The sequence below is a fragment of the Pteropus vampyrus genome, unplaced genomic scaffold (assembly GCF_000151845.1).
Source record: "Pteropus vampyrus isolate Shadow unplaced genomic scaffold, Pvam_2.0 Scaffold2, whole genome shotgun sequence".
Lineage (NCBI taxonomy): Eukaryota > Metazoa > Chordata > Mammalia > Chiroptera > Pteropodidae > Pteropus > Pteropus vampyrus.
This window is the reverse complement of record NW_011888783.1, coordinates 19,702,349-19,723,078: the sequence shown is the minus strand read 5'-3', so window position 1 is coordinate 19,723,078 and position 20,730 is coordinate 19,702,349. Positions and strand designations below refer to the sequence as shown.

The following is a 20,730-nucleotide window of genomic DNA, read 5'->3' as shown; positions in this document are numbered from 1 at the left end:
CATGAGGTAACCAAATAACTTACTCTCCAAGCCAGTATGCTTTCGAGAATGTAAAGGGCACTGTTAATAATTCCACTAAGGCAACAGACATAAATAGCGCTGTCTTGGGCCAACGTGTCCTCTTAGCCCAATGTCATTTCAGAATTGTTAAGACTCGTGATTGCAATGAGTCTCTAATTCTCTTTCCCAATGGGAATGTTTATTTCTATTATGCTTCTCTGTTCTAGCACTATCTATTGGAGGTCAGGGGGTGGGTGGCACAAATAAAACTAGTCTGTTAGTTTTTGCGTCTCCAGACCAAAAGGAATCACATCTGGAATTGATAGTGACTGCTGCCCATTACCCAGAGATCTGGGATTTCAGTTACTGGATAGAACTATGAGTTACGTCCTTGGGGAGGGGTTAAGGGTGCTTTGTGCATGAGAAGAAAAGCATAAAGGAATTTCTAGCGACATGAAGGTAAATTATGGTAGGAATGACTGGTGTTCACCAAATACCCATGCGCTTCCCTGCATTTCCTTGTCTCCTTTGCATGCGACTAGTTCCAACCAAAGGAAAGTATGAGTGACATCTGTCACTTCCTAGGAAATTAAGAACCTGTGTGCCTCCTCCATTTCTCTCTTCTCTGCCCAGCAACGAGATGGTATAATTATGGGACAGAGGAAGGCTGCCTGATCTTCATCAAATTTTACATGAGTGAAAAATAAACTTCTGCTGTTTAAGCCATTGAACATTTAAAGCTCACTCTACTTTAAAATGGCATTAGTAGCAAAGGAAATGGAAAGAGAAGAGGGGAAGGGGAAACCTACTCGAAAATTTTTTTAATGTTTTATTTCTGATTTTTTATCCTTTTGTGCTATGCCTTAAATAAACATAGTAACAATATTATAGCCACAAGTTCATCTCTGCCCCAAACAAGGGGGTACAAACTGCATTAGTGTCAATGTCCTCCCTGACACATAGTCCCTTCTGGGATGGGGTGTGGCAATGAGCATTTTAAGACCACACTGAAACAAGGGATGGAAACTAGAAAAATTAAATATTTATCTAAATTTTCCTAGATAATATCCTTTCAGGAAAAAAAGTAATTGGAGTCAGGGAAAATAATTTTCCTCACAGACTTTTTACTAGGTAAATAAAATTGCCCAGATGCATCAACTCTCCCCGTCAATGGATAGATTTTAAAACAGTCTCAGAATGGAAAAGCACAGGCTTTTTGATATCTAACACATTAAATGCAGCCAGTTTGCAGCTTCTATCTTAAAATAGTCCATAATTTTTCTCTTCTGGAAGATAAATTTTCATTTTAAAGAAGGATATTAGATAAGCTAACACCAGTGCTGCCTTACTTAACGTGATCTTCACAGCTGGGCCTTGAGAAGTGCACATCCCTGGATGAACAATTAGTAACTCTAAGCTGAAGAGTGACCCAACCTCATCTTCAAACCATTACTTTGTGAAGTGTGACTCAACCAGTATTTAGTGTTGGTTCTCATTTTTTTAAGAGAAAATGAGGAAAGAAAAATTGAATGTTTAAATAAAGACTGAAAAAAATCAAGGGACTTGCCAACATCTCACCCAAACAAAATAGGAATATGTGGAGAAGGGTTGCATCGGAGTCATGCATGTGTTTATAGGGTCTAGCAAACATTTATGTCAGCAGAAATCTACAGTCATAGGTGCAGCTGAAGCCTCTATGGGGCAAACTGAAATCCCAGAGTGTACATTTTGCAAACTGCAGACAATTTGGGGTCCTTAGATCTTCCTTCTCCCTTTTGACTTTTGCTTACAGTTTTCCTCCTTTTCATCACTTCCATCTCCACAGTCGTCCATATGGTTGCACATCTCGTGACTGTAAATACAGCGATTGTTGTCACACCGGAAACGGTGTGGTGACTCGCAGGGAACACTCACTAAAACAAAAGATAGGAAAACAAAAGTAGAGGTTAAGAGTAGAACTTAAGTGTTAATGTTTAAAAACATTCCTATGCCAGCACCAGGCTTGCTTGATTCATCCATTCATTTGCTCATTCAATTCACCAATGGACATACACATTTGAGTATCTACAGCAGTCCCCAACCTTTTTGGTACCAGAGACCAGTGCTCCTATGAGAATCTAATGCCTGTGGAGCTGAGGTGCTGATGCTAGCTCTGGGGAGCGGCTGCAAACACAGATGAAACTTCTCCGCTTGCCTGCCACTCACCTACTGTGCAGCCCCAACCCCTGGGCAGTGGACTTATACTGGGAGTACCTGATATAGATTTTGGGAAGGGGGGGTCAGAGGAGGCATCACGTGGGAAGATTCTGAGTCAGGAAGGAGCATGGCAGGACTTTGGACCTGAATAAAAGGTCTTTTGTAACTGGAGCACCAGGTAAGGACAATGGTAGCCACGAGGCTGGAGGACCAGCAGGACCATACATGTGCTCTTATTCTAAGCCAGGAGGCCTTTGTTTGTCCCTTTGACTGTAGTTGCCATTGAGCCTCCAGAGCATGAAGTCTTGTCATTAAAGTTTTATAACATGACGACTATCCTTCCTGAATTTTCTCACCTATTGTATTTAAAGTTGCTATCTCACAATCAAACCCTGACTCATTTTATTACCCAGAGTTAAAACTCTAACAGATGCTTGTGCACCTATGAGGAGCCCCAGTGTATAACCCAGTCCCCTTACTTGTTTGGTACAGGGGCATGGCCCTCCATGCATGTACCAGGAATTCAGTGAACTCAACACACATGTGTGTACTTCTTTCACCTGGAGGGCTTCGGCTGTTTAATTTCCTTCTGCCTTTGTGCCACTCACAGGGAGCAAGAGGAGACACTTAAAATGATGTTGATTGGGGGAAAAAAATCAAATCCAAGAGCTGGTTCTTAGAAGTATGGTTAATAGAAAAATTATTTGCTAAAAAAGGCAAGTGTTGGATGTGGTTCCATAGTGTAGTGGTTAGCACGTCTGCTTTACACGCAGAAGGTCCTGGGTTCACACCCCAGTGGAGCCACAGTCCACGGTCTACGGCCATGCCACCCTGAACAAGCCTGATGTCTGATCTCAGAAGCTAAGCAGGGTTGGTTGGGCCTGGTTAGTACTTGGATGGGAGACCACCTATAAAGACCAGGTGCTGTAGGCATAAACAATAATAAATAATAAAAATAAAAATTAAATTTAAAAAAAAGGCAAGTGCAACATTATAAAACAGTGTTGGTCATTTTTTAATGTGGCTGTGTCTCTGCCTTTCTAAAGTTTAATTCTGCTAGCTACAAGCACTTATCTTATGGAAAGAGGCAACTTCCTAAAGACTTTTTAAGTGTAAGTTACATACACTTAAAATATTTTTCACGATTCGCCAAGTTAAAAACAAAACAAAACATGGTTAGTTCTTAACAAGAAAAGAAGTGGCAAGAAAAATGTTGGGATGCCACTGTGAAAATATAATGTATGCTAATTACAGTTCTATGAAGGAAAAAAAATATTCTGATATGTCATTTTCTACAGTAAAATCTTTGGGCTAAAAATGGATAGTGATGAATCTAGGAAACCAAATGGAAGAGGCGACGTGAACTTAAGAAGCAAACGGCAACAGAGTCACACTAGGAGCTAATCAAGAGTCCCAGCAGGAATGTTCGAGGGTGCAGAAAGTCGAGGGCTTTCTCTTACACAAAATTTTTAACCTTTAGCTTGCTTCAGAATCATCTGGAGGGCTTGTTAAATGCAGACATCGGTGAGCCGCACTGCCAGAGATTTGGAGGGGGTAGGTCTGGGGTGGGCCCAAGAATTTACATTTGTAACATGTTCCCAAGTGATGCTGACTCTCCTAGTACAGGAATGGCACTTTGAGAACAACCCTAGAGTCTCTCCAATGACTCCAAGTAGGTAGCAAAATTATCAAAACAAACTCTATCTTCATTTATTGTGTTAAAATCAATAGTTCTCAACCAAGGGACTAAATTAAGAGGTAAAGAACTCCCCCCTTCCTTTAATTCCCCCACCTCCCTACTTCCACCCCTGACCTATGGATGTTGCCATCTCCTCTTAAGAACTGGATCTCTGAAGGCGGGGTGTCTCTTCCCAAGTTCTAGCAGCACATACCCGGAGCCTGGCGAACCCAGGACCTTCCGCGTGTAAAGCAGATGTGCTAACCACTTCACTATGGAGCCACCTCCAAGAGCTAAGGACCTTTTTAAAAATACATTTGCTCAGGCCCTGGTTCATTAAGTCTAAACCTGGGGTGGGGCCAGTGCATGTGATTTGGAAACAAGATGTGTACCCAAATTGAGATTCACTGGTTGAAAAAACAAATATGCATCATACGGCAGAAGGGAATTAGGTGGCCTTGAATTATGATGTGAAGGAAAGTGACTTTAAAGATAAACTAGTCTTTAAATTTCCGAATGGTGATCTACGAAGCTCTAGGGTTTAGAAGAGATGCTTTGAGGGGCACGGAAAGTAGGATGGAGCAGGAGGGACACACACCCCAATCCCTACTCAGACTTCACAACAGACCTGCCTCTCTTTATGCACGTTAGGTTTCCAGTTCAGATTTCTTTTAAAGAAATTGTGTTCTAAGATCATAAACTTGTTTAAAGCCATGGGTGTTTGCCCAACCTCATGTTTCAAAAAGAAAACTAAGCAGGAAGACTGAGTGAAATCACAGTAAAACAGATCATGTATCCAGTACTTAAAACTTGTACTACTGTCTCCAGGATTACATGCTCCACATAAGAAAGAAACATGGATATTTTGCCAGACAACGCCTCTCCCGTTCACTCCATCTCTATCCCTCTTACAGCACAGGTGAAGTTCTTCATCGGAACCATCGCCACAGTCGTTATCACCATCACAGATCCAAGATGACTGGACACAAACATGATTTTTACATTCGAACTTAGTAGCTGGGCAGTATGCACCATTTGGAAAGCGAGTAGCTGTTGGTGGGGAAGACACATATTCAAACTATTAGAAGAAGCTACTAGTTTAGGAAAGCTAACCTGCTATTTCTCCTTTAGCTCTTATCATTACAGCCTGCTCTTCCTTACTCACCAAGAGTACCATGGCCTTAAACTGCCTGAAATTCTGATGGACTATTTCTTAAGGACAGTTGTTCAAGCCCAATTTTCAATGACATGAATCATTCCATGGACTTTTTCTTTATAGGCAAGTACAACTTTTTAGCTATGTGTCAGCACTGGCTTTACCCATGATCCATTTAAATAGTCTTTGAAAGCAGATTTTAAGATGTGGCAACATCATTATCAACAATATCTATCATGGAGCATCACAACAGTTTTTAACCCAGTGATTCATAAAGACTAAAATGTGAATGATTATAGTGACATTACACTTTAAATAACTTTTTATATGTCATCATGCAATTTAGAAAAATGTCAATGCTGTAAATTCAGTATGTTCTAATACCCAATCCAAGTTCTTCATACCCATTTATTCATTACTCAGATATTCTTTTATATGCAATGTTATCCAATTAATGATTTTTATAGTAGTTGATAATATATAAATACTTTGGTAGCAGAGATACTTAAAAGTCTCTATTTAAAATATTATTAATGAAATGCACTTGAATGACTACTGTGAAATATATGGGTATGGTGACTCAGATCCCAGGTGAACTAATAATTATCAATGAATGCTGAATAGGAAATACCTATGGCCTTTTAATCTAAGAAGTAGTGGCTTATGGAAGAGGTTAGGGTCTAAACTGGCATATCCATACAATTCAGATAAATAGTGCCATGAATGTCTAGGAACTTACGACAAACAGCTTCATCGGAGGCATCCAAACAGTCGATGATTCCATCACATTTCAATTCATCGGGCACGCAGTGTCCACTCTTACACTGAAAATATCCAGGATGGCAAGTCCTCATTTCTGAAGAGAAAAGACTGTCATTCCCAGGATGCCGTGGCATTCTCAGACAGCTCCATGGAGTGTTGTAGGTACTCCATCACATTCCTATCCATACCTTCTGTCAATGGCTCACAGCAAACCCTCAACTTGTGGTTAGCAAATGAATAAACACTCAAAACTTACACCTTCCCCTTTCAAGACAGGGAAATGAGGTATCTATCTCTCCTCTGTTAAATAATCTCTATCCTTTAAACTTTTTCTCAGAAATCTGAATTCCCAACTTTTCATGTTTGCTAATTTTTCTCAGACCCAACCCTTGCTCAGTAAAGAGCTATAAAAATTACTTGCACTTTATGATTCCTATTCTAATGCTTTTACTTCTGTACCAGGCAGTTACAGTACCATAACCCCAAGGGCTTCTCTCTGGGGAAGCATAAGAAGACCAATATTTTTATTTGTCTACTTTAATTTATAGATTAAAGTCTGCTCCTAGGAAATGTTTAATGAGATTAAAAAAAAAAAGAAAAGCTCTTGCTATTTTCCCCTGTTATAGTTGATCTAGATGTAAGTTACAGAGCAGAAGGTAATGTGTAATCTTAAGGTTTGTATACTACATACATTATACAAAAGTCATCTTACTCTAAAAACCTTACAAACACTCATTTGAAGTTCCTACTTCTGTCAAATATGCTGACTTTAGTACAAGACACTATGGGAAGCTTCTCAAAGAGCTCTGGCAGTACCACAGTCTCGTTCATCCGAGTTGTCCCCACAGTCGTTGTTGAAGTCACATATCCACCGAGAGGGAATGCAGCTCTGATCATCACACCGAAACTCACTCTCTGTGCACTCCCGAGGGACTAAAAAGGAAAACCACATGGCCATGAGTGGGCACCAGGAATCACATACAGGACAGGTTAACGAGGAAGTGTAATGCCCTCAGCGACCAAGGCCCTCCAGTGTTCAAAGTCACAGCTGTCTGCTTGGGCAGAGTGTCCATCCTCCAAAAATAGACCTTCCATCTCAATTTTAAATCTGTACGAAGTTATTTAATCTTAAGATAAATTTCAACTTTGGGAAACTAGATAACCTATAGGATTCAATATGAACTTTCTTATAAATAATAAAATGCCAACTGATTGCCCTTCTGTGTAAGGAGTTTTCAGCCAATTGATATTTGCAAGTGTAATCAGAAAATGATTGCTTCTTACTTCCAAAAGGTAACTAAAGTTAGAATGTATTTCATATGAGTCGACCCAAAATTGACATATATCATGAGTCAATGGTATATGTTCAGGGAAAAGCCTCGTAAAGGTGTTTTTGAAACACACCTAGTTATTCAGGACTGACTAGTTTGGTGTGATCCACATCTTTAGCTTCCTTTCCTCATCCTCTTTGTCCAATTTTTTTATAATCAGCACCTTCACTGGGAGAGAGAAACTAAAACCTGACCTTTTATTTAACCGTTAGACCTCCTAACATAGTTAGCTGTTCCAGGAAGGCTGATGATCCAAAATACAAGTTCTCTTTCCTCTGCCATTGAGGCCATTTCGGTGTAAGATCTTTAGATCTTTAGATTCCTTCCTATATTTCTCTTGGTCCTAGTTTTCTATTTCTATTCTATTTATCTTATTATATTTGCCCTTTATGGTAAATCACCTCAAATTCTTCTTGGGAAAAAAAAAAGTTGGTATAAATAAATTCAACAGAACAGAACAAGACATTTTTGGGTAAACAGCCTCATCCCAAAGTTTGATGACAAACAACTCAGAATTAGATGCTTATGTCCTCAGTTAAAGAAAAAGTAGAAAAGGACCAGTCAGCAGAACGTAAGAGATCAGGTAGCTGTCATTCTACCCTTTGAGGGCAAATGGCATAGTTGAATTATAGACAAAAAGCAGATGTCACAGCTCTGCTGGTACATGAGGATGATAGAACCCTGAACACTTACCACAGTTTTCCTCATCTGAGTGATCTCCACAGTCATCGTGCCCATCACATTTCCATCGAAGAGGGATACACTGGTGATTATTACAGCGGAAAACCCCCACAGGTTTGCACGTCATTTCCTCTGCAAAGCACAGTCATTGCAAAGACTTCAGAGGCCAATGGTTAAAAAATGCCAAAAAAACAATGGTTTCCTAGTGAGTGAGTCCGAGATTATGCTACCATATTCTCAAATTCCCAGGGGGAGGAATGTCAACAACACTCACTGTCAATATTCCTCTCTGGCTAAACTTAACCTATACTACTACTTAAAACTAGATCTATTATTTTTGTAGAAAATGTTCAAACAGTAAATTGGTATCTGGCTTGTAATTTGCAACAAAAGCCCGGAAAAGAATATTAAGAGATACCACCAGCAAATAGAACATTTCCATTACATTTTCTTTAGTTGGTTAGATTCAGTGTTATTATTAAAATAACCCATTACCTTCTTTACCACTCTTCCAACTAACCCTAACACACACACTTATAGACATTTTGATTTCAAGTTAGAGTATATGCCTAATCTTGATAAATTCCATTCATTTATCCTTTTGTCTATAAGTTCTTCCTATGTTGCCAGAGTGACTACAACTGACCAATAGATAATATGGAAAATCAGAGAGACATTCAGAGTATAAAAATCTCCAAGTAAGAAATATTGACTTTGAGATATTCTTTTTAGTGGTAGATACCAAATCTTTCTCTACCCCATCAATTTCAATCAATCTATAAGAGTAGATAAAGAATTTAAACTTATCAAGTATAAATAAGAATTCTACATTTGGGAGAAATTTTACAAGTTCCTAATGTCTTAAAAATATCTTCTCCAATTACAGCATCCTTTGGGATGACATTTCATTTAAGATGCTAAAATTAAACTCCCCCAATAACCCTGTAAAATGCTACAAAAATGTAACATGTTATTAGAAGAATCTATAGACAGTTCCTTTTTCAGAGATAAACAAAGGAACGATGACATGGAAAATCCACTCTCATCTCCTAATAATAGCCTGGACATTTAAAATTTCCTTGTCCCTCGCCCACTCCCCTGCAGCGCCCCTACCACAGCCTTGCTCATCACTGTTGTCCCTGCAGTCATCAACGCCATTGCACACAGCCCACTTTGGGATACAGCGGTAGTTTGTTTTACAGTTGAATTCTGTATGATTGTCACAGCGATAGGCAGGGCCCACTGAAAAGAGAGAAAGTAACAGTCAGAACTGAAGTTTCAGTTCTGGGAAACGGCACCAAAAAACACCTTCCATTGTCATATTTAAAAAGTGGTGCTGACAAGTAATGATCACCATGTTACCATTAAATTGACTCTGGCAACATATGTCTGTTTTATGTGTGATGCCTGTTCCCCAAGAGCAGAAAGGATCCTAAGTTTTCTCACTAGCTCAGTACCACTGGTTTGTGTTGCAGTATAATTTTGTGAGAGGAAAAAGGACTGGGTTTGAAATTTTAAAAAAAGAGTTGAAGTGTCAGCTCTGCCACTGAATAGAAAGATGACCATCCACTGAATGTAAATCCCAGTTTCCTCATCTGTAAAATGGGAATTTTACCACACAATGTGTCTCTGAGGCCAAATGAGAAAGAGCTAGATATACAAAATGTGTAAGTTCTTGTTATCATATTCTGGACAGACAGACATTCAGTGTATCAAGAAGAGAAACCAGCCCCTTCATATACAGCGGTCTGGTTCAATGTGCAGGCTATTCGACCATACTTTGTCTTGCAGTGTCAGAGTTAGCAGAGAGAGCTAAGAGGGGGTGCCCCATGTGCTCTCTCAATCCACGCAGAGGTTCTCCTTGTTTCCTGCTCCTGGTCAGGCCATGCCCCACCCGCAGGAACTTACTGCATTCCTGGATGGGCTCATCCGAGTAGTCTCCACAATCATTGTCTACATCACACTTCCAGGACTGAGGGATGCAGTGGCCATTGGCACACTTAAAATAGCCTGGCTGGCAGAGTCTGCTGGCACAGTGGGAACTGTCTTCATCTGAGTTATCCCCACAGTCATTTATCGAGTCACACTGCCAGGCTTCTGGGATGCAACGTTTGTTGGCACATTGCCATTCATTGGACTCACATTGGTGATGCTCTATAAGCAGAGACATTTTGTTATCAGCTTAGAAGGCATCAGGAACAGAAGCTTTTTAAAAACGGAAACAAACATTACAACTGAGAGTCCTTGATTAAAATAGCGGAACTCCTCATTTTTTCCTCAATATTAGCTCTCAAGGAGGATTCTATGCATAGCACATGGTAAGGGACCACCAGTAGAGTCAACTTACTGTCTACCTCTACCATGTGCCTTACAGAGATGTTAGTAATTCTAAAAAAACTTTATTAAAATAGATATAGGATGGAGTTTTCTCCTAGGACTCTGGACTGGTTTTTGGTTTATGATACTCAGAAAATCCCCACAGAATCATAACTATACATAATCAACTACAGAAATGGGCAAAGAAGGCATAAAGCAACTCAACACACCGCAAAGAACAATGTCTTCATCAGACCCGTCAGGGCAGTCTTGATGGGTATCACACAGGAAGTAGGGGCTGGAGCAGTTGCCGTCTTTGCACTGGAACTGCCCTAACCGGCAGTAGCGCTGTGGGCAAACGGGGGGTTCATCCGAACCGTCTGAGCAGTCTCTCTGGCCATCACATTTCCACCAGATAGGAATACATCTGCAAGGAGAAAATATACCACTTCTCTTAGCGAAGCCCCTGGGAGTAGGGGGGTGGTGGGGGTGGTTAGAGGAGTGGGCAATGACTATCTGGGGAGAAGAAGGCAAAACTGAATTCTAAGTGACCTGCATGACACAAGAAGATGATTAATTAAACCCTGGTTACTGGAGTGTATTTTAGGAGAAAACAATTAGATGAGATAAAACAGAATTGTTAAGACTCAGAAACATGCTGATAAAATGCTTGGAGTACGATGATTAAGCTCCTGCCATAACCAACAGTGGAGTGTGTGTTTGGAGCTGTGGTTCTGGTAGCGGGGCTGAGATTGTCTGCCGGTGATATAAAAGATATTTGGGTATTGGTTGAGAAGCTGGAGGGTACTACCATTTGTTGAGAGCCCATGTCATGATAGGTGTATGCTAGATTCTTAATCTAAGATATCTTATTTAATCATCAAAACAATCTGCCCATCTAGACGCTATGATTTGCATTAACACCCCACTCTCTGACTCATCTCCCTAGTCATCATTAATGGCCTATGGCCATTGTTAGGAAAATAATCTATGGCCATGTTTCACAGCAAACACAAATGATCAAAAATGGATTTGAATGTGTAATGCTGGATCCTCTGGCATAGTTAACTAAGGAGCTAGGCCAGTGTACATGTAGGAAAGACAAGAGAAATTCTATCATTTTCGAGGGCTATTTTTCAGTATACACTTATATATACTCTGGCCCTGACACTTAAGACAATTTGTTAGAAATAAAAAACACATAGTTTGCTTCTTCTATACAGATATAAATTATCTGAAGTTGGGGACTGAGAGTCTTGGTGCATTCCATAAGAACACATTAATTAGCCAAAATCTTGGTTCATTTGAAGACTCCCATCCCCAGGAGCCCTAAAGTTCAATGTGTATCCAAGGAATGGAAAGTCTATGGAAAGAGGGAAGAGAGAGCCTTACTTTTCCTTGTTAGCACACAGGAATTGGGTGCTAGAGCACATGGGCAAGCAGTGGGTACTGTCAATCAGGTGGATAGTCTTAAAGTCATCTGGGCACTCGCAGGTGAATCCTTTGCCTCCTGCTTCAATGAGGCAGAGATGAGAACAGCCACCATTGTTGGTACCACAGGGATTATTCACTAGTGAAAGAAGAAAATATATGTTCATTCAATACAATATCAAGCAGAGATGAGCTGATTGCTCACTTTATAAAACTTACCACCTCTTAGTAAGAAAAATCATTATCCTCATTTCACGTTTTTTCTAAAAGTTCATAAATAAGACAGATGATAAAACTATATAAGTAACCCTGTGCTTTAAGAAAACTGATTTACATACTAGCAGAATTGAGGCATACCCAGTGGTGTTGTAGGCTACAAAAGATGTGATTCTCAAAGTCCTTGGAGAGTAGGTGGGTAAGTTTGCTTGCATACATGTGTCCAGTACCTAAGTTAAAGTTTTAATTTCCAGCACATGGTATATTCTCTTATTCTAAGGATATAGGCAACAGAATTATGGCCAAGAATGAAGTGGATGGCTAAACTGAGCAGCATCTAATTTTCTGGGCCACCACTTGGAAATGAAGATTAATTTGAACTTCTGCTAAAATACCACCAAGAATATCAACTTCCAGAGAAAAATACTGAGTATCTTTACCTTGCTAATTCTCATTTTTCCTTACTTCTAACTTTACTGTATGTTTTAGCAAGACATCACAACAAAGCAAGCCCACGAAATCCATTCTACCCCCAAAATACACTCCAGACATTTGCTAGATTATCTCTAGATCATAAAAATGGCTTTGATTGTATGAAGAAGAATGTAAGTTTGCAAACAAATAAAAACAAATCCCCTAACTCATGATACATTGAAATGTGTTGCGCAACACTTTTACCTTCTGAAAGGGAAGAAAAAATATTCAATACACAATACTTCACATTCAAATAAACATTTAATAAATGTTGTTTTATAATTATTACAATTTTCTTTTAAATCAATCATTTCAATTGATGGATCTTGGTATTATGGAATGATTGTTATAATTACATACATATAATTATAACACATCATGGCTATAATTTATTGTGGTTATATAAGAAATGTCCTTATTTTTCAAAAGCACTTTCTTAAGTATCTAAGGCTGAAATGTCATGATATTTTTAACTCACTTTAACATACTTCAGTTCTCCCACCAAAATAGTTAGTTCTTATCAAAAACAAAACCCCAGACTGATCATTAAGAATAGAGCTAGTGTTAAGAAAACGGGTTATAAGCAACCTTTCCAGGAATGGGGAATAAACTCTAAAATATTTCCATACTCTCAACTCTCAGCATATGTTTTATAGAAAACATTAACAAGTAACACCTTTATAATTTCTGACATTTACTCTTAGAGAAACAAGAATGGCATGCACAAGAACCTAAAGCAACTGTGCCAAACTTCTGGATCACCTACTCACCAATTGGCTGCCTATATGGATGATACACATGGATGTCATATGGTTTATGTGTTGTGTTCACCAGCATCATCCTATCTGATCCATCATATTTGTTCCCCTTTTCAACTGTCTTTGTATTCCAATCTGTCCAATAAATAGTGTCTTCAAAAATGGTAATAGCAAAAGGATGAGACAGTGTCCCATCATACACTGTGTGGCGATGGTGGCCCTCCAAATCAGAGTACCTGGGGTAGGAGGATGAAAGAGTCATTCACTGAAGATAACTCCTCTCTTCTAATGCCTTAAAGATAGAAGAATTGACTAATTAATTAATAAAATTCTACCTTCTAGAGACAACTGAAGTTTAGATTCTCCCTAAACTCCTAGTCTTTAATTAAAACAAAAATAAACTTAAAGGATATTTTGACTGAACAAAAGATGTAAAAGTTGAAAAAGCAATGTCTTAAAAGTAGGAATAGCCAGAGAAGTTGAAATAATCACAGATTCCTAATCACAGCTGCTTTCCCGCAGATGCAGCTGGTTCAGTTGTTTTAAGTTTACAACCTCTTACATTGATGTTCTCCACTAAGTGTCCCTTTGATATCCTGCGATGAACACAGTCCTTATTTCCTAAGCCATCAGAAAAAAATCAGAGGATAGCAATGTAAAGCTGGAATTCTGCCTTCTTGAGAACATTTCAAAAGCACTTTCTTAAGTATCTAAGGCTGAAATGTCATGATATTTTTAACTGAGAATCCAGGAGACACCTGGATTCTCAGTATAACCTGAGCCATATATACTAGCTGTGTTAAATTATAGGCCTGCAAGGTTAACTTTGCATACACTGGCAGAACATTTTTTATAAATCATGCCTTGGACACTATTAATACTTTTCCAGATGAATAAACCTCCAGAGGAAGTTCTCTGATTTCAAGATGTCACAGAGCATCCACAGCCAAATATCTAGGTCCTCCTAGTTCCAATGTCTCATTCTTTTTTATAAGTCTGTGGCAGAATATTGGTATTTTAAGATTTTGGAGCAGACCCTAAAATTCAAATAGGAGATAGAATGAGCTAGCAACTAAGAAACTTGATAATGTTAGCTATGCGACATTAGAAATAGTTTTCAAATATAACAATTCATAACTTATAGAATTCACAACTTATAGGAAAACCTGAAGATCTTCTTGACCTCTGTTGATAAGACTGCAGCTATAAATGACCAGAACTTAGTCACAATCTGTTTCTTTAAAGAAAATTATAGACTAGAAAGTCATCTTGAGACCTTTCTTTACAGTTCTTGCATGATCTCTACGTAGAGATCTCAGACACCTTTAAGAATATTTTTTTTTCTTTTGTCAAGTGGAAAACCACAGGCACATCCCAATATGTACAAGAAATGGGTTGGATGCTCTATGAAAATTTATTGATTTACACAGCCTATGAAATCTATTTCTGAACACAGGAATTGATGATACCCCTTCAAGATCTGATCAAGTCAATATGGCTACATGAATATTAAAAGTTCATTCATTCCCAGATCATAGTGCCTGATATTATTTCACCTTTACACAGTAACCTATTGCCTGAAATTTAGAATTCAGCTACAAAAATTTTACCAAAAAGTGAACAGAATATTAAGTATCTAGAAAACTCCTTTTCGCCTCTAATGCTCCTTAAAATACTATGTGTGTGTACACTCTCCATTTCAGTTAAACCTACCAAGCTTTCAAGATCAAGAATAATCTACAAGATCTAAAGAAAAATAGAAACCCAAAAAAGTTGTGTAAGTTTCTCTGAGCACCTTGATGCTTCTACTAATTCAAAAAGAGATTTTTATGGAAAGCTGAGGTCTATGATGTTCCTTCAAAAACAGAATACACACATCGTGGGAAGGGCAAAGGGAATCACCATCTGTATATTACACTGAAATGGTACAATTAAACTAGAAGTAATATTCTACTTATTCTGACCAAAGTTGATCTCTACCTAAGAGTGAGTTAATACCTGCTATAGTAAATTTTGCAAAGAGAACGCTAAAGGTTGCTTTAGTATAGCAAATGAACCGAGGAAAGAAAGTATTCCCAAAGCATTGCATGTTAAAATCCTTATAACCTTCAATTTTCCAAGTCTCTTTTCCTACTGACCCTAAACATATTTTAAAACTAAGAGCATTAAGGTAATTCCAAGGGGCTGAGCTCAAAACAGATGTTGGAAAGTAGCAGAGGCTGATGGCATAGCCTGTAAAAACAATCCAATGTCCTCTGCTTTCCATGTCAGCGGTAGCAAAGAATCTTCAGCACATATGTAGACTGTTGAAGATCCTGAGGAAAGTGGCCCTATTTAACAGAAGAGAGTTCTGGGATTGATTAACTATGTCTACCATCAGCATAAGAGAGGGCACTAGCATGTGTGCTAGGTATTCAGTGGCATGTTCGCAAGAGAGTATGAGATTAGAGCACTTCAAAAATTTCTACATTAACTTTGGTAGCAAAATAAATTTAAAAGAATGAAAATTTTTAAATAGCTCTGTTGAGTTAATGACAGTTCCATGTTTTTTAATTCAACAGGCTGTTTATCTGGGTACTTGTTCATAAAAGCTTACCCAGAAGGCATTACTATAGTGCATTTAGAACATAATTAGCAATGTGCCAAAATAAACATGCACTGGTTGGTTAATACAGTGTGTTATCTTTTTTACAATGACTATTTTTCATTGAACAAGGTGATATTTAACGCATTTTCTAAAAATTATTTTATTACTGGAATGATTTGAATGCATTATCATATTGAATAAATGTAAACAGACTCTACCGTTACTTAAAACACTACATTGTACATATCAATAAATGCACCAAAGTACTTTAGGGAAAACCTTTCAATAGTCTTGCTCTTTTTTTTTTTCAAGTAGTAAAATCTATAAATGATATATTCAGAAGGGAAAGGCAAAGAAACCTGCTCTGTATGACTCCAAAGTTCACTCTCTTTCTACTGTGTCATACTACAGAGCTCAGTGAATTGCCTATTGGGAATTTTAGATAGAAGACCCCAGAGTGACTTCTAATTCACAGGCCAGTTAGAAGCTGCCCGGGAATGATACATTGGCAACACTAGCCCTGGTATTTGGAATAAAGTTACCCACTTTGTTTTATTCTTTCCTGTATACGTACTCAATGTAACCCAGGTGAGCATCTGCCCAGTAGAGTAGATCGTTGGTATAATCAATGGTGATGCCATTGGGCCACTCTAATTTGGTAGAGATAATCACAGACTTATTGATTCCATCCATGCCTATTCTCCCAATGTATGCTCGGTGAGCCCAGTCTGCCCAGTAGACATACCTGTTGGAGGAAACACAAAGGGTCAGCTCCTGAAGCCAAAAGAAATCAGTAGCCAAAGGACATAGCTCTTCTCTGATTAGAGAAATAAAGTTTATAGTCTGAAAAGCCTCTCTGAAAGGAAAGAGAACTAATAGAAAATAACCTGAAAGGTAATGACAAACAGGGAATGCTCAAAAATGAACATGATTAACTGAGGACTTCAGTGGAGTTGACATAGAAAGTCCAGTAAAGGTGGGTTGGCTTTTTTTTGTTTTTTGTTTTTTTGTTTTTTTCCTGTAATTTTCTTTGCATGCAGCCCAAATCTGTGACTTGAAAAGTGAAATGATGAGTCATGGCAAAGAAAACAGAATAGCTCATGAATATCATTTGAATAAACCATGCTTCTACCCATTATACTAAACCATTTACCAGATAAGAAAAGAAGACAGATCCCAGCAAGATATTGGCCTTGAGATAACTATATGAACAGCTTTTCTGGTAACAGAGACGAAATAAGGGCATGAAAGAAAAGCCCAAGGTTACAGGAAGACAATACCCATATTGAGGGTGAAGGGCAATTCCTCTGGGGTTATCAAAGCAGAAGGTGTTGTTGGCATCCAAACAGTGCTCAGCCAGCTTGCGGCGGTATCGGCCATCAAGCTCAGAGACAGAGAGGCAGTTCAGGTAGGCATCCACCCAATAGAGCTTTCTGAAATAGAGAGGCAGGAGTTACCCATACAGCCATTTTGCTGGTGAAACTGCATATTCAGCCACCCAACTTCTTGTCTGAGCTACATTGGAATCATACAGATAGCTGTTAGAAGTCACTTTCCCCAGGCAAACAAGAGCAAAGGGAAACAACTGGCCGTCCTGAGATGAGGCAACAGGAGATGCAAGAATGTGTGCTACAATTTGCACTTTAAGATGATATCACAGAGGGATTTCTGGGGCTATACCTCACACAAGGATTCTGGCTTTACTTTCTTCATGCAGCGTAAACTATCCTTTCCAGGCAATGCAAAAGCTCAGAGGAGCAGGGAAGCAGAAGTGAAAACAATGAGTGTCATAAACTACAGTTTAAATGATAGAGCTGAGGAAGCAGACTTGTCTAAGTGTTTCATTGAGACTGCACAAAGGAACTCTGAATCATGGCATCCTTAAGATAAAGAGAAACCTTACCCATCCCTGGCTCTATCAGATTAAGTTGACAAAATGAATTTCTTACCCCGCGCTAAGTTTTACTCTATCAAACTTAAAAAGCTTTAAAAATTTATTAAAAATTGTTAGAAACTCCTACCTGAAGGATATTTCAGTTCTAAATATATTTCTATTCAATAAAGTCCAGTTATTTTCTATAAGACAGAGATTCTTAATCTGGGGTCCTTAACCTGACATCAAGGTAGCCTGGGCTTTGAGGAGTCTGTGTACCCTCTAAAACTGATACAAAATGTGTGAGCTCAACGTGTTAAGTGCTTTTCTCCAGGAAGGGGTCCATGGTTTTCACCAGAGTCTTAAGTAACCATAAGCTTCCAAAGGGTTTAAGAATTTGAGTGTCATTTAGGATCCGATAGTCAATTCCAACTGGAAGGAGAGTGATTTCCCTTCCAAAAGGCCTAGATGTCTCCTTGCAAGAGATAAGCCCTGATCCAACCATGCTGGTTGTGATAATATGTAACTGTTAGGACAGCAACATCCTTTTAGGCTTGAGGATGAGGGAATGAGTATGCATAAAAGTGCAAGTCTTGCCAGTTAGGTAAATCCTGATGAATGAGATGACCACAATCTTGGATTCCATCATTACAGAGGCTAAGAATACCAATAATAATAGCAGCTATGTATTGAATACCCACTAAACGCCAGGACCTAGGCTAAGAATTTTTTAAAACATTATTTTATTTAAGATCACAACAACTCTGGGAGTAGGTACTATTATTATCTCTGTTTTTCTGATGAGGCTGCTGAGGCCCTGGGATTGTATAATTAGAAAATGGTAGAGCAGGAATTCAAGACTGAATACACCATAGGGCACACCATTCTGTTAAGCTTACTGCCGATTCATCAATTTCTCTTCATTCCACAGTTAAAAGACTGACCCCGTGAGCACTCTTTTCAAGAGAATATGGAGGAGACACTCCACTCTCACTGCTGGAAAACAAGAGGCTGAGAGCCAGTACAATCTTCCAAAGTGCATAATGGTGCTTTTAAAAATTATATGTCAAGTACAAAGGCTTTGGAAACCAAACGCCCTTGGGTTAGCAGTGGACATCTTTATTGATATCGGAGAAATTGTTTCTAATTTTAATGCAGTTAATATCTTACAAATGCCCCCTACAAACTTAAATGTAACTGGGTTCTAGTCTTCTTTTGTCTTTTAAGGAATGTTTAGACTGGCTGTGCTCCATCATGAACATTTAGAAATACTTCAGTCAGAGGATATTTTATCCTACCCTCACACTAGATGTTCTTGCACCATCTTCCTGACTACCATGCATTTATGTAATCCTCTCTCCTGGTCAAGTACATGCCCAAGTGGAGAGGAAAGTAGCTAAAATCCAGGGGAAAATATCATCCTGTTTTTCCCTTCTTTGGAGCAAAAGATGGAACAGAAACAGTACCAAGTTTAGTTCGTTTCCTACAAATCATTAATCGCTATGCTTTTTGATACTTGGTAGAGCCATGATATATAAAATATTCCTATTCACATAGTCAATTCATTACTCAATTTATTTATTATTCAGCAGGCACTTATTGAGCACCTATGGTAGGCCAGCTACTATTCAGGTAGTTCTAGGGACCAAATTCCCCACCCTCCATTTTAGAATCTTTACCCTTAAGATGGTCAAATAGAGAAGATGCAGAAGAGTCCTCTGTAGGTCTGGGCTGACTGCAGCAATAATATTTGCAGTATAAGAGCCCATAGCTGAGTATCTGATATTCAAGATTCAATAGAGATGTTAACAAATGTGGTTGATTTGATAAAGTTTAATTAAAATATCGCTTGCCTACCTTAAAAATCCTCATTTTCTAAAAAGACTATCTCAAAACAAAAGTTTCAGGTTAGCCATTCTCTATTTCATGACCAGCCCAGGCTGAGAATGACTAACGTTGTAAGCAAGCCTGCGAACTCCAGGAAAGCAGGGGCTGCTCTAGGCTCCTACAGCCTGGCATAGCAGCTGACATGAAGCAGTTAAGTGACTGAATAAAGCAATGAATGCATGAATCATCCCTTAATATCATCTCCAGTTAACTGAACGGCCAGTAATAACAGAGCTCTTTGCTCCCCTTTGATGTCCCTCCCCCCCAAAATGATACCATAAATTCTTAAAAATCACTAGATTTTGGGTTCTGTGGTATCTCATTTGAGTATTAGGTACACAGCAGAAAAAAAAATATGCAGAAACATTAAATGTATTCACATATTAACCTAAGTTGGAAGGATTAATTCCCTGTTAAGATGGTTAGAATTTTTTTTTTTTAATTTTTTTAACTTTTAAAAAGCTCCTTGGTGTTTTCTTACCTGCCAACCCAGTCTACAGCCAGACTTTCTGTAGCTGGTAGTTTGTGCTTCATGATTGTCTCCCTGTTTGTCTTATTCAGAAACATTCTCTCAATGATTTTTTTTTCTATATCAATCCAATATAATCTCTTTTCTACTCGGTCAAAATCCAATGCCACAGCATTGCCCAGTCCTTGCAAAATGAGGGAGTAAAAAGAGCCATCTATAGTTAGATTTCTCAAATAGTAACGGTTGCTAAAAATGAGATAGGGCTCGATGTTACTGTTCTGCCGGCAGCTCTTTCCATCTGGTTCTCGGATGTAGCCTGGGGCACACTTACAGATGTAGGAGCCCATTACATTCTCACACTTCTGGCTACAGACAAAGGGCGTCTCCTTGCATTCATCAATGTCACTGCAAGTCCGCTTGTCAGACATAAGCTTGTAACCAGGACGACAAGAACAATAGAAACTGGTTAAGGTGTCTGTGCAGTTTTGGTCGCAGCCACTGAGTGAAGGGTCATGGCACTCATTAATGCCTGTAGGTAAAACAAAGTAATTAGAGAACTAAAATGTCAGCAGTGACTCCACTATAATGGTCCAAATGCAACATTTACACTGTACTGCACCAATTCTTAATGAATCATATTAAAAGTAGATAAACAATAGAGATTTCTCAAGGCCACATGTTATTCAAAAATCACTGTGTTTTAAACTTCCTCCCCAACTTAATCCTTCACCAGTGATTTTAACGACTAATACAACTAACAAGCTTCGGTTTGACTTTGAATCCTATATCTGCAAACTTCTTTAAACCAATGATTTATAAAGTAACATGACAGGAGAAAGGAGAAAGAGGAATAGAAGAAAAGAGCCCGGCCAGTGGTATTCTGATAAACAAGCCTCCAGGCGAGGGAAATGCCCC

General features: G+C 38.7%; 1 protein-coding gene, 1 non-coding gene and 1 pseudogene across 2 annotated transcripts in view; 2 read left to right on the top strand and 1 right to left on the bottom strand.

Annotated features, from left to right (window-relative positions):
• LRP2 (LDL receptor related protein 2) overlaps positions 1 to 20,730 on the bottom strand; it is a 191,448-nt gene that overhangs the window by 27,674 nt on the left and 143,044 nt on the right. Inside the window, exons 49-61 of the mRNA XM_023528463.1 lie at positions 19,828 to 20,344; positions 16,867 to 17,019; positions 16,161 to 16,331; positions 13,012 to 13,235; positions 11,513 to 11,690; positions 10,351 to 10,547; positions 9,713 to 9,958; positions 8,918 to 9,046; positions 7,817 to 7,936; positions 6,609 to 6,725; positions 5,770 to 5,886; positions 4,787 to 4,924; positions 1,791 to 1,913 (exon numbers count right to left, since the gene is read on the bottom strand). Of these exons, the coding sequence (XP_023384231.1) occupies positions 1,791 to 1,913; positions 4,787 to 4,924; positions 5,770 to 5,886; positions 6,609 to 6,725; positions 7,817 to 7,936; positions 8,918 to 9,046; positions 9,713 to 9,958; positions 10,351 to 10,547; positions 11,513 to 11,690; positions 13,012 to 13,235; positions 16,161 to 16,331; positions 16,867 to 17,019; positions 19,828 to 20,344 (2,430 nt within the window). The remainder of the gene's footprint in view (positions 1 to 1,790; positions 1,914 to 4,786; positions 4,925 to 5,769; positions 5,887 to 6,608; positions 6,726 to 7,816; positions 7,937 to 8,917; positions 9,047 to 9,712; positions 9,959 to 10,350; positions 10,548 to 11,512; positions 11,691 to 13,011; positions 13,236 to 16,160; positions 16,332 to 16,866; positions 17,020 to 19,827; positions 20,345 to 20,730) is intronic.
• TRNAV-UAC lies at positions 2,928 to 3,000 on the top strand. The gene has a single exon. It is a non-coding gene; the product is annotated as a tRNA-Val (tRNA).
• LOC111739706 lies at positions 3,010 to 3,129 on the top strand (annotated as a pseudogene).